General features: G+C 42.8%; 2 protein-coding genes across 5 annotated transcripts; one reads left to right on the forward strand and one right to left on the reverse strand.

The window, feature by feature from the left end:
- Positions 1-198: 198 nt before the first annotated feature.
- si:ch211-137i24.10 (uncharacterized protein LOC565274 homolog) lies at positions 199-3088 on the forward strand. Its single transcript, XM_037979238.1, is given in 5 exon segments — positions 199-634; positions 776-841; positions 1514-1647; positions 1722-1944; positions 2025-3088. Coding segments are annotated over 4 exon segments (579 nt in total). The 5' UTR covers positions 199-457; the 3' UTR covers positions 1924-1944; positions 2025-3088.
- Positions 3089-4651: 1563 nt separating this feature from the next.
- slc25a15b (solute carrier family 25 member 15b) lies at positions 4652-9089 on the reverse strand. 4 transcript variants are annotated; one of them, XM_025009507.2, is made up of 8 exons: positions 8713-9089; positions 7874-7963; positions 7762-7790; positions 7269-7527; positions 7046-7183; positions 6006-6181; positions 5678-5836; positions 4652-5592 (listed from the first exon to the last, which is right to left on the reverse strand). In XM_025009507.2, exons 3-8 carry the CDS (start codon positions 7769-7771, stop codon positions 5471-5473), a joined length of 864 nt encoding a protein of 287 aa, XP_024865275.1. In that variant the 5' UTR covers positions 7772-7790; positions 7874-7963; positions 8713-9089; the 3' UTR covers positions 4652-5470. The 4 variants fall into 4 exon arrangements, with proteins under 4 accessions (XP_024865275.1, XP_037835165.1, XP_017287410.1 ...); XM_037979237.1 differs by having other exon boundaries at positions 8677-9089; XM_017431921.3 differs by lacking the exon at positions 7762-7790.
- Positions 9090-11820: the final 2731 nt, after the last annotated feature.

Raw genomic sequence — 11820 nt, forward strand, 5'->3', positions numbered from 1 at the left:
TGTAGCTGTAACAATTACATTTAACTAGCTAAATGTTGTAAAAAGTGACATCAGAAAATCCACACTACATTTTTAAACAGTGTTTGAAGCTAAATGTGACAAAATTTAGGCATGAATTTTGAGCACAAGCTCGTTTACAAACGGCGCCCCATAATCCTCAACCACTAAAAGAGGAAACATTCACTACCTCCCGTAAACACAACAAAACAAGCGTTGTGTATCACCATGACAGCAGGGGATGAGTCACTCCTTCGACTTCTTGTCCCAGAGTTTGTTTGCCTGCCTTATCAGACAGATGTTCCCGCCTCCCAGGGCTGAACTGCAACGACTCTGGAGCTTCTCACTTCGATCCTGTTTGTCTGTTTTCACCAGAGCGTCTCTCGGAGGACAGAAACTTTCCTGAGCGAGAGTTTTGTTGTTTTGGTTTTTCCACCATCCCCAACAGCAGCCGGTCAACATGTGTACTGGGAAGTGCTCCCTCTGCGTTGCGGTAACTCTGTACCCACTGGCGATCATATCCATCATCTGCAACATCGTGCTGTTCTTTCCTGCTGGAGACGTCAAATACGCCCAAGATGGACACATCACGGAGGAGGTGAAATACATGGGGGGGCTCGTTGGAGGGGGTTTAATGGTGAGTCGACTCTTCCCCATCTGTGGCTACGAACCTGGATCTTGAACAGTACTGGCTTGGCACACCGGCGTGGCCACCTTGTAGTGTTTGAAGGGGCATTTTGTGCAGAGCCTGTTTGTGAAATGAAGTGTCCTGCTGCAGGTGCTGATCCCTGCCCTCCACATCCACCTGACTGGAAAACAGGGCTGCTGCGGAAACCGCTGTGGGGTGAGTCGCTTCGCAACACAAATGATTAACTTCTTAAATGGAGGCACGATAACATGTGGTCACTGCAGGCAAACGATCTGCGCGTGCAGCGTAGGGAAATGAATGCTCAAGTCATCGCAGACAAAACCAGCTGACGGAAACTATGACACGGTGTAAAAATGTGCTTAAAAGGGAGGTCATGAGACCTCCAGCAGCAGTAGTATTTAGGTCATAAAACCTAAAAAAAAGAATCTGGTTGTGTAATTCCAGGACTTTCTGCAAATGTTTCATTTTAGCTAAAGCCTTCAGGTGTTAAAGTCATTAACACATCAGAAAGCTTAAGAACGTGGGAAGTTTCTGACCACTTTTTCATCTAAAGGTAAATCCTAAAAGTTTAAAAAGCCTCATGCCAAACGTTCACTGGGTTCCTGATGAAAATGTGTTCTCTGTGGTGTGAAGACTTTAATAAAATGATCAGGGAGCATTTCCTGAAAGTGTTTCCACCAGACTGAAGTGTTTGAGTCAGAAGGAGTGGCAAATAATGTGCCGAGAGAAAACTGAGGAATGTAGGTTGACGAGGAAGGGGTAAAAAAATCCTTCGGCACGCCCTTTCCAAACACAGTTTTGGCCCAGTAACAGCCCAAAACTTTTGGGCTGTTTAATAACTACTGTTTCTGACCTTTGACCTTGCAGATGTTCCTGTCTATTGCGTTTGCTGCTGTGGGTGTGGTTGGCGCTCTGTACAGCTTCGCCGTGGCCGTGGTCGGCCTGAAGAACGGGCCCCTTTGTAAAGTTCTGCTGCTTTGGATGACACCTTTTAAGGACAGGTGAGACGCGAGAAGCCATTTTGTTTTTTGACGGACCTTGCTGGGTTCCTGAACTTTTTTCTTTCCCTCCTCAGAGAAAACAGTTACCTGACGGACAGCTCTATGTGGTGGTAGTGCACGGAGCCCAAAGACATGGTCCAGTTTCACATCGGGCTCTTCGGCACCCTGCTGGCAACCAGCAGCCTGCAGGTGATCCTCTGCGCCGCTCAGATGGTCAACGGGCTCTTTGGCTGCCTCTGTGGAACCTGCAACAAGAACCGCAAAAACGTCATATGAGTTGAAAATCAAAAAAGACAGGTAACTACACTAACGTGGTTCTCAAAAAAACTAGGTAAATGTCTAAGAATGACCACGTTTCTGTAACCTTTTTTTTCCAGCTGCTGTGTTTCAGAGACTCCTGCTGGAATCCTGAAGAAAGGCCTCAGAGCTGCAGGAAATATTTACTTTTTTAACTTGTTTATTTTTCACTATTTTGTGTGTATTTCCTGCTTTTCACATTACTGCTTTAATCAACGCCAAAGTCTTTTATTCCGTGTTATGTTCAGATGTATTTTGTAAAATAATAACTGACCTTAAACCAGTCGTTCAGATTTTTATTAGTGGAGTCATTTGGAAAGGAAGAAAATATTATGAGCAACTAATATCTTACCTGTTGTAGATATGTCTCTGAAGTGGATCGATGCTGTCTTAAGACGACTTCGATCTCAAATATTTTATTCTAGTTCATGTGAACATTATTTATTAAATCTTGACAACCACTAATGGCTGCCCTGACTAATCAGTGGATCGTGAACAGACAATGGTGTAACAGTTTTAAAATGGTGTTTGCCTGAACTGAAGTTGTTTTATGACAGCAGCGGGTTGGTTTTGGTGCCGCTCTGTTTAGCTGCTAGCTCTTCTATCCGCAGCAGGTAAGATATTGTTTATAACCTTTCCACAGAAGCCCACTTCAAAAGATCCGGATTATTGCTTTAAGGAAGGCCTGATGATCACGACGCTGATTCATTACAGCTTAATAACAGGCAGGAAGTATAAAAACTGCAACACTTTGTTTTTTGTTTAATCCAGTACAGACGACAGGTTTGATGATATAATTATTTGCTTGTATTATGTTCATTTTAAAGGGTCCACATTATGTTCATATTCAGAATTAATACTGAAATTCAAAGTGATATAACATCTAAAACTGTATCTACATCGACTGTAGCTCTACTTTTAGGCCACCTTCCTTCGCGGACCAGCCTGTTGGTTGGTCAAAAATTCAAGGCAGCTAATTTAAAAATGTGACAAATTAAATCTTTTTGGAGCTTTTCTGTAAATTCAGAGTGATTCAGCTACGTACCGGAGGAAAGGAGTGATCTGCAACACCTTCATTTAGTCTGTACGTTGGTATTTTTAACTGTTTTGGTACGCAAAATTAAAAACAGGATAAAAATTGCAACTTGTGACCCCTTTTTTATTTAATGCATTTTAGTGTTACCTTAAAAAACGGCAAATAAAAAGGATTCACAATTTTATTTTAAATTGTAAACAAAACACTGAATACCTAAAGGATAATTTAGGAAACTAAGAAATACAGCATCTGACGTGAACGGCAGAACACTGGTGAGGGATTTGTTTTATCTTAAAGACAGAAGGAAAACTAGTGATTCAAAAGGCAAAAAGTTGGATCCCGTCCACGGCCCATCCCTCAACATTCTTCCTTTGATGGTTAAAGAAAACAGGATTCACTGATAAGATCCTGGAAGGCCCTCTGTGCGAGCTAACAGGACTGTCATGCGTGGAGCCCATTTGTTCGGTTCCATGCCAGGTCTTATTGCTCCTGAAGCGATAAGCCCTCCGCTTGTGATGAAACTGGTGGCCTTGGTCTTCCTCGCCTGATAAGCTCGTTTTTGCAATCTGCCGCTGGGATCCGCCTCATTCGCGGGATGTTCCGCTCGACCATTCTGTGTCCGTCCGCGCCTCCTTCCCTGTCCTCTCAGAGCCCATCGAGGCAGGTGGCCGCTCGTCCTGAGCCTGGTTCTGATTCTGCTGGAGGTTTCTTCCTGATAAAAGGGAGTTTTTTTCTTTCCACTGTTGCCGACCTGCTGCTCAGGATGGGAGATCTGCTGGCTTCCTTAGATAAACAACTTTAACTAATTGGCTCTTTATAATGACTGTAAATGTTTTGGTACGGCGCCCTGAGGCGACTTTTGTCGGGGCTTGGCACTATATAAATAAACTGAACTGAATTTCTAATAAATTAATAAGAATCAACAGGCTGGGTCTTCCCGTCTGACTTATCTTTTTTTTGCCATGACAGTAAGCTCAGCAGTAAAATAACAGGCCCAAAGCATAATGTTTCCACCCCCATGCTTCACACTTGAGATGACGTATTTTAGGTCACGCTCAGCATCTGTTCCTCCAAACACGGAGGGTCGAGTTGATGCCAAAACAGCTCCGTTTTGGTCTCATGTGGACCACAGTACTTTCTGCCAATTGCTCAGATCTTCACCGGGACATTTTTTAAGTGATGTTCTGTCTAATGGTTATCAGTAGTTAGTGCCTTATCAGTCGTGGCATCAGTCCAAGAGCACAGAGCCAACTGAGGGCCTGTTTTTTATCGTTCAGGCTTCTAAAACAACAACACACCGGTGTAAAAGAAGGCTCCATCGGCTCGTGTTAAACCAGTCGTTCAGACCTCAATGTGAGGTTCTGTGGAAAGGTGAGGAACAGTTAATATCTTACCTGTTGTTAAAAGAAACTGGGTTTAGTTCTGACCAGACCAACGAGCTAATGGCTCGTTTGGTGCTCTGAAGTTTAATTTTTTATAAAACTTTAAAGTGCAGTCAGAGCCTCAGATACAAGCGAAAACATTCAGTCAGTCGAAGTTATTCTCATCTGTGAGAGAAAATAACTCCATCTAATTTGGACTTTGGTCTTTTTAAAAAAGTATCTCTTCACAAAATGTTAATTTAAACCATTTCAAAGTAAAAGTGACAACATAAAGTAAACTACGGAGAAATAAAGATATATTAAGACCTTTATTAGTATCATTATGGCAGCTTGTTGGACTGCAATGAATATCAGAATTGATTTACAAATTATTTTACTTCAAAATTTAAGTTTTCCTAAAATAAAAACACCTAAACATCCATATAATTTCAACAATATAAGTATTAGAGTTTCAACTAATAAAGCACTGGTTAAAAACTGCTCCACAAATGATTTGTTGTCAGCGATCATCTTCTAACAAATAATCGACACAAGAAGGATGAAAAACAACAACAACAAAAAAAAAAAACGGATTCAAAATACAAAAGGTTGGGTCCCAAAAAAACTTGGATAACAATCAAAGATGAACATAATGCAGAAGGGAAAAAAAGAGCTGTTTCATGGTAAAAACTTGAGTTTTAAACAAATGCTGGCTGTGTTTGAAGTTTTACGGGTTTGAACATAATTTGACCCTGCAGCAAGACGGATCCGATCCAGAGATGAGCTTCATTTGGGAGCAGCAAGTGATTCTTTAAAGAAAACACCGTCAGCACCACCAGATCTGAGGCACCTTATGTGGAGCGTGTCACACCGGCTTCTTCTGTTAACCTCAGCGTGTAAAAACGTTTATAATTGGGAGTTACAGAGGATCTAATGGAGAGCAGATCAAACTTCGTTGAGGTAGGACTAAAATACTGACAGCTCTTCACAAAAACTTGTTTAAATACTTCTGAGGCTTTAAAAACAACGATCAAGTCTAAAAAACGTCACTACGGTGAAGTAAAGATAAATGTAAACGGACTTCTGGTTTTGCTCGGTAACGTGCGGCGGCTTCAGGAAGCGCCTGGGCTCAGCCGTCGAACTGCTTCATCATGACCTTCCGGCTGGCCTCGTACCCCAGGAACAGAGCGCCGTTAGCTGGGAAGGTGCGCACCATGGTGGGGGTGAGGCCGGAGTAGAGCACCCTCACGCCTGAACGCAGGAAACAGGATTAAAACCCGACTCCATCTCTGAGGAAAACTGGGATTATTCTCTTCCTGCTCCTCCTCCTCCTTACCTTCGGTGTGAGCGATAGTCATGAAGGTCCTTAAAAAGCCCGCCTGTTTGCCCATCATGGACATGACCTGAATCCGGGATTTAACACAGTCCATGGGGTAGACCACCAGCCAGAGGCACGCGCCCCCGAAACCGCCACTGAACACGATTGGAGCCACACCTTCAACAACAAATTACATTGAAATACTTCTAAATGAACTTTCCTTGCGTATAATAGTCACATATTTTTGGTAGTTTTACCTCAAACACCCAGAAACGTTATTTAAAGGCTGCATCAGTTTTTAAAAGAGTTAAATTGCAGAAGAGCAGGTGGCGAGTTTGGCCCGTACCTATGTCTCCTTTGTCACATTTCATGTAATCTGCGAACGCCGTGCGGCACAGCTCGTAGGCACCGAAGAAGCAGAAGTAACCGGGCACCTCTCTGGCGATGGTCGGGGTCAGGCCCTGGAAGAAGCCCAGCGGCCCCTCGGTCCTCATGATGGCTTTCACCACCGACCACACGGTGCTTCAGACGCAGAGCAGACACACGGGGCGGTCAGACAAAACGCACAAAAACACACACGACCGAGTGAATCTGTCACAGAGTGGCATGTGAACCACAACAACAGTATTTTCTGCCTGCAGTCACATCGTGTTAGGAGCGGCCAAAAACACAAACTGGAAACCAAATCAGTGTAATAAAGAGGGTAAAAAAGTTTAGATTTGTGACAAAAAAAAACATAATTGTACTTTTATAATCAGGACTGTCTTATCTGTGTTAGCTGCTAGTTGTTCTAAAATAAAATAAAAGAACAGTTTATCTTGCAGCGCCACCTCCAGGCTCAAAGCAGCATCGACTAGTGGGTTCAGCCTTGGTCTTTGCACAGAATAAATTCCTCGTAATCTCTGTAAAGACATACAGATCTTTGATTTATGTGAATGATAAACCACTTGTGGTAAACCAAAACCTACTTCATACACAATTCTGACACCATCATCTGTCACCAAATGATTGTCGGATTTCAAATTGGCCCTAGGTGTGAGTGAGCTCGCGTTTGGTTTATTTGTCTCGTTTGTCTCCATGTGTCCCTGTGATGGACTTGCGACATGTCCAGGGCGTCCCCCTGCCTCTCGCACAGTGACAGCTGGAGATGGACACCAGAAAGGAAAAGCAGATGAAGATGGATGGATGGATGGATATAAGCATTTGTGTGTTTGCTGAGGCTGATTAACTGTGGCAGCCATCTTCAAATGGGTTGACCCTATAAGTTAATCAGTTGTAGATGTACGCACATTCATGAGATATGTTGTTAACAGACAAACGAACGCATGCACACAGGAAATGCCACGATCCTCGCCTTTTCACGGCTACAGGCGATAGTCAACTTACTTCTGGCTCTTGGCGATCTTGCCCGATGCCTCCATTTCATACATGGCTTGCAGTCGACACTTCACAAGCTCGGTGGGGCAGAGCACCAGAGAGGAGAAGATCGATGCGACTGAGCCGGCGCAGGCTTTCTGCATGTCACTGACACAGACAGGGGGGGGATAATCAGCCTTCAACAGTCAAAGACAAGTGGGTTCATGTAAAGCAGGGAGGAGAGCCCGGTTACCTCAACACAGCCTCTTTGTGCAGTCCAGCCGTGAAGCGGATGACCTGCTGGCAGAAGCCGTAGCTCATGAAGAGCACCGAGTTCTCCGCGATGTTGGCCATCAGCGCCGGGGTGGTGCCCTGGTAGAGGCCGCGCACGCCCACTTGCTTGTAGATGGACGAGAAACAGTGGACGAAGCCCCGGTACAGCGCAGGGAAGGTCTGCATCTTCACCTTGGCCGTGTCCAGGGGCTGCCCGCTGAAGACGCATGCCGCTCCCCCTAAAGACACCAACAGAAGTCACCGAGCGCAAGCAAAGGCTGAAACATGGCGAAGGCTACAGCAGATACAAGCTACGCGTGGCCGCGAAGGGAGTCAAGAATCTGGGAGCTTTGCAAACCATCGCAAAAATGAACACAGACGGAGAGAAACGAGCCGGAAAAGAACAAGCGTCATCAAAACGATCTGCCAAGTCAGACACGGAGCTATGAACAGAGCTACAGCTTCGTAATTACCTGGGTCCATCTTGTCTCTATCGTTAAAGCTGAAAACAATAAAAGTCAGTTTAGCAACGCCCACAAAAGTTCAGCAAACAAATGTTGACAGACTTTAGGACACATGCATTACCTATAGCTCCTGCAGAGAGATCAATGATGGCCTGGACGGCCGGGTGTGGAGCCATGCTGGTCAGACAGGGGTTCTCCTTCTCTCAGCAGCCTTGTAACAAAGAAAATGTTTTTGTTAAAACCTATACAGTCATTTGATTAACAAGTTATTAGCTGGATTATAACAGCAGCTGCTGCCATCTGTAAACAAGTCTGTGCAGGGGCTGAAAACTGGATTTAAAAAGTACAATAAGTCCAAATTAAACATATTTGGTTTTCTTGACAGAAAAGCATGATTTCTGTGGGATTTCACAACCCATTCGCCTGACATAAGGCTCTGGGATCATAACTAAAGCCTCTAAAGGCAGTTTTTCTTTCAGTCCAGCTGAAATATCAGAGTATTTCTACTTTTAAAACTCAGAGGAGTGACCCCTTCCCCAGAAACAGTGTAACCTGAGAGGCCTGACCCGGAGGGTACACAAGTCTCCACCAGGGGGCGACAAAACGCTGCCTTCTCTCTCTGCTGCTATTTTATAATAATTTCAACAAACAAACAAAAATAACAGCAACTCACCGCTGCTAGCTTAATCTAACTTCTGTCCTGTTTGAGTAAAACACTTAAAACAGAAACATACATTATTTAGTTTAGAGGAAACCTACGTTACTACGATAATAAAACAGCTAGTTTAAGGAAAGTTGCCGGGTTTTTTTTTCTACATAACAAGCCGTTAACACAAGCAGGGGGTCGCGTATTTTAACAGAAACCTCAACAGCGTCTCCCTCTCAGGGGTTAATGACAGAGACCCTAATGTTGACCCCACCGACCCTAATGTTCACGGTCGACTGCATGCCAGCTCCCACCGTCAGCCCGAACACGCCGTAGTTCCTCCTGATGCTATCTCGTCATGTCCAACATTTGCCCCTGTTTTCACTGACTGCGGTCAATGAGCAGAGCTGCCATCAGGGGGATGTCAAAGCGGACCGGAGAGAGCTGGGTTAGCTGAAGAGCGCTCACTCTGACCGAAATTCCAGGCACCGAAGCTGCCGCTCGATATTTGTTGAAACTAAACAGGTTTTAAGTTAACACGCGTGGAATGCTGCTTTAATATAAGCACTGTTAACAATGTGGACAGCGTCGTGATTCACACGACTTTAATCGCTGTATCTTGATTACTTTTGTCCCCGTTCAGCTGCAACGGCACACAAAAAATATCACAGAGTGATTCTCCTAATTTACGATTTGCTCTGGAGCTCTCATGGCCACGAAAAGAACGGTAAAACTTCCGGTTCACGTTCTTTTCAAAATAAAATTTAATCACCGTGTAGAGAGGCACAGCTCCACCTAGCGCTGATTTCTAGTAGTTCACTCCTGAATCTAAATCGTATGGAGCACAGAGTAATAAGGAGGATTTTTTTTTTTTACATGATGAATAAAAGCTATTTGTCAGTCACATCATTTATGCTTCACTGTTTATCACCGGTGGCCAAAAGACAAAAGGTGGAGTTTGTCCAAGTCTCTGTGTTAATGTGTTTCTGTGTCTGGCTGTTAGCAAAATATCTCATGAACCATATGGATGAATTTAAATGAAAAAATAGCAGAAAGTAATCACTGGATGCACTTCTACATCTGATTAATACTTGGAGTCAACATGATTCAAAAGACAACAGAGCTTTAAACAAAGACTATAACTCAGTCAATTTTAAAGATGTTGACGTAAACGTTGGTGTATTAGAAGCTGGGACTGATCCCTAACACGAATGCTGAGTGCTAGCAGATCGCAGAAGATTTCTGTTTAAAAGTTTGACTAAATATTTGGAGTCAACCCTGTTTGTCTGTTAACACGATTCAAGATGGCCACCGAAGTGAATTGGCCTTAGAAAACTATAATTCATTAAACGTTACAGACGTAGGCGTAAGCAGCACAAGCCACTGCTTTAGACAACCCCAGGCCAGCAAAAAAAACACAAAAAAACCTGTTGACACACAGTTTACTCTACATTAGTTGTAATAATATAAAATAAAATCTACATAGTTTGAGATTTGTGTTAACAAATTGATAAATGTATTAATTTCTGCTGCTCGTAACAGTAATTGGTTTAGCTCAGAAAGACCACAGAATTATTATGGAAACTAATTAGGAAAGAAGAAAGTTCAAATGAATGAGTGTTATATTTATAAGCTAGTGTTGTACTGATGTGATTGTCTGGAAAAACTGGCATTTGGCTGATTTAAGGAACTCGTTGTTGGATCTATTAAAACTTCTGTAAATGCAGAAAGGATGAAGCGTGAACACATGGAGATGTTAGTCATGTGGTGGCAGGAGGGCCTTACCTGAAACTTCTCATTTCTCATCATAAGATGATCTCTGGCATCAGATTTTTAAAGAAATACCAGCCCTTTGATCAAATCTTTCGTAGGACTCAAAAACAACAACAAAAAAAAACAGTGTAGTTTTTTTTATTTAACATAAGATAAAGATCTTACCACATCACAATGAATCCAGCAGGAGCTCCGATGAAGTCTCACCCACAGTCTGAGCAGAAAACTTGTCAGAACGTTTTGTTCTCGATCAGAGCTGCAGGAAACTCGGTGTTCTCAGCTCTTTAAACGGCTTTGTGCATTATTAGCTTCTCTGAAGTTTCATTTGGTGTGTTTGAGAGAACATTTCCTTCCTTTACTCAAGCAGAACAGAACGAAACCCTGTGGCTGCAACGACCAAGACATCTGAAGATCAGGAGAGCTGATGAAAATCATTTCTCAACATTTTATCTTTTTTAATTTTTAGGATATTATTGCCTTAATATTCTTATTAAATATCTGCTGTGGCTTTTGAATGGTCTCATATTACTAGCTAAACTAATCAGTAAAGATGTGATTTTCTGTTAGTTCACACATTTTAGAAAGAAGAAGGTGTGGCTTTCTGCAGCTTTGCATAAATATAATAATAATCTTCCTCTCAGCTCTACATTTATGTACTTATTTGTGTTTGTTCTTGCATCCCTGACAGTCTAAAAAACTTCTCTTATTGGCGACCTAATAGATTTCTTGGACAGCGTTGCAGTTTTAAAACAATAAATGCTTTATAACATATATCTAAGTTCAGGAAAATAATCGTAATTTCTTAGGAGCACACATTAGTGGTGATGTAAAACAGACAAGTTTTGTCTCTGATATGTAGCAGAGTATAAGAAAAAAGGTAAAGAAGCAAAAAAAAAGTGTCAGGTGATGCACTAAATTAGTCCACCATGCAGAGTTTTTATCGCCTGCTGGCTAAGGCAGATAATGTCTGTGAGTCTGTTAGCAAAATATCTCATGGACCACAGGATGAGTTTTAATGAAACAATCAGGAAATGGTCAGTGGATGTACCTCTACAGCTGATTGACTTTTGGAGCCAAGCAAGCTGATTTCAGAAAACCCAAAAGTGGCTCGAACCCAGTCAGCTTTACGGATACAGAGCTAGAGTTTGACGCGGCGGTCGCTGAGAGTCACTCGCAACACATGCTCTGAGGGCGGAGTCGTGTGATGCACAACACAAGAGCACCTTAGACTACAACAACAGAAAGGCGGCGGGTGACATGCATTCCTTCCTTTTATAGATCTTCACTCTGTTGTTGTTTGCCCGTGAAGTTAAACGCTGACATCTGTTAAACAGAGCAGCCTGGGATTAAAGAAGTGCCCACCCCCCTACACCCCACCTCATGTCTGAAACTCTGAGGCTTACATCCCGCAGGGGTCTAGACTCTGTTCAGCTAAACTTGCTCCACCAAACAGACACACAGTCGAACAAAGAAAGAAAGAAAAAAAAAGTCACAGTTTTTCTTTTTATTATCACTTTGCCTTTTATCAAAAAAGGAAAAAAAAAACCCCAAAAAACATTGACGTTGTCTACATCACAGACAAGATTCATCAATATTTTGTTTTAAACATTTTTTTTTTTTTAAATATTTGCCAAGAACAAAATACCCCC

This window comes from Kryptolebias marmoratus, linkage group LG13 (assembly GCF_001649575.2).
Source record: "Kryptolebias marmoratus isolate JLee-2015 linkage group LG13, ASM164957v2, whole genome shotgun sequence".
NCBI classification, from domain to species: Eukaryota; Metazoa; Chordata; class Actinopteri; order Cyprinodontiformes; family Rivulidae; genus Kryptolebias; species Kryptolebias marmoratus.

Coding starts and splice junctions, on each gene's coding strand:
- slc25a15b (XM_017431921.3), bottom strand. CDS start 7,928: ATGGCTCCACACCCGGCCGTCCAGGCCATCATTGATCTCTCTGCAGGA. Junction 7,184..7,268: donor CACAAAGAGGCTGTGTTGAG/GTAACCGGGCTC, acceptor TGTCTGTGTCAG/TGACATGCAGAAAGCCTGCG. Junction 5,593..5,677: donor GACTATCGCTCACACCGAAG/GTAAGGAGGAGG, acceptor TCCTGCGTTCAG/GCGTGAGGGTGCTCTACTCC.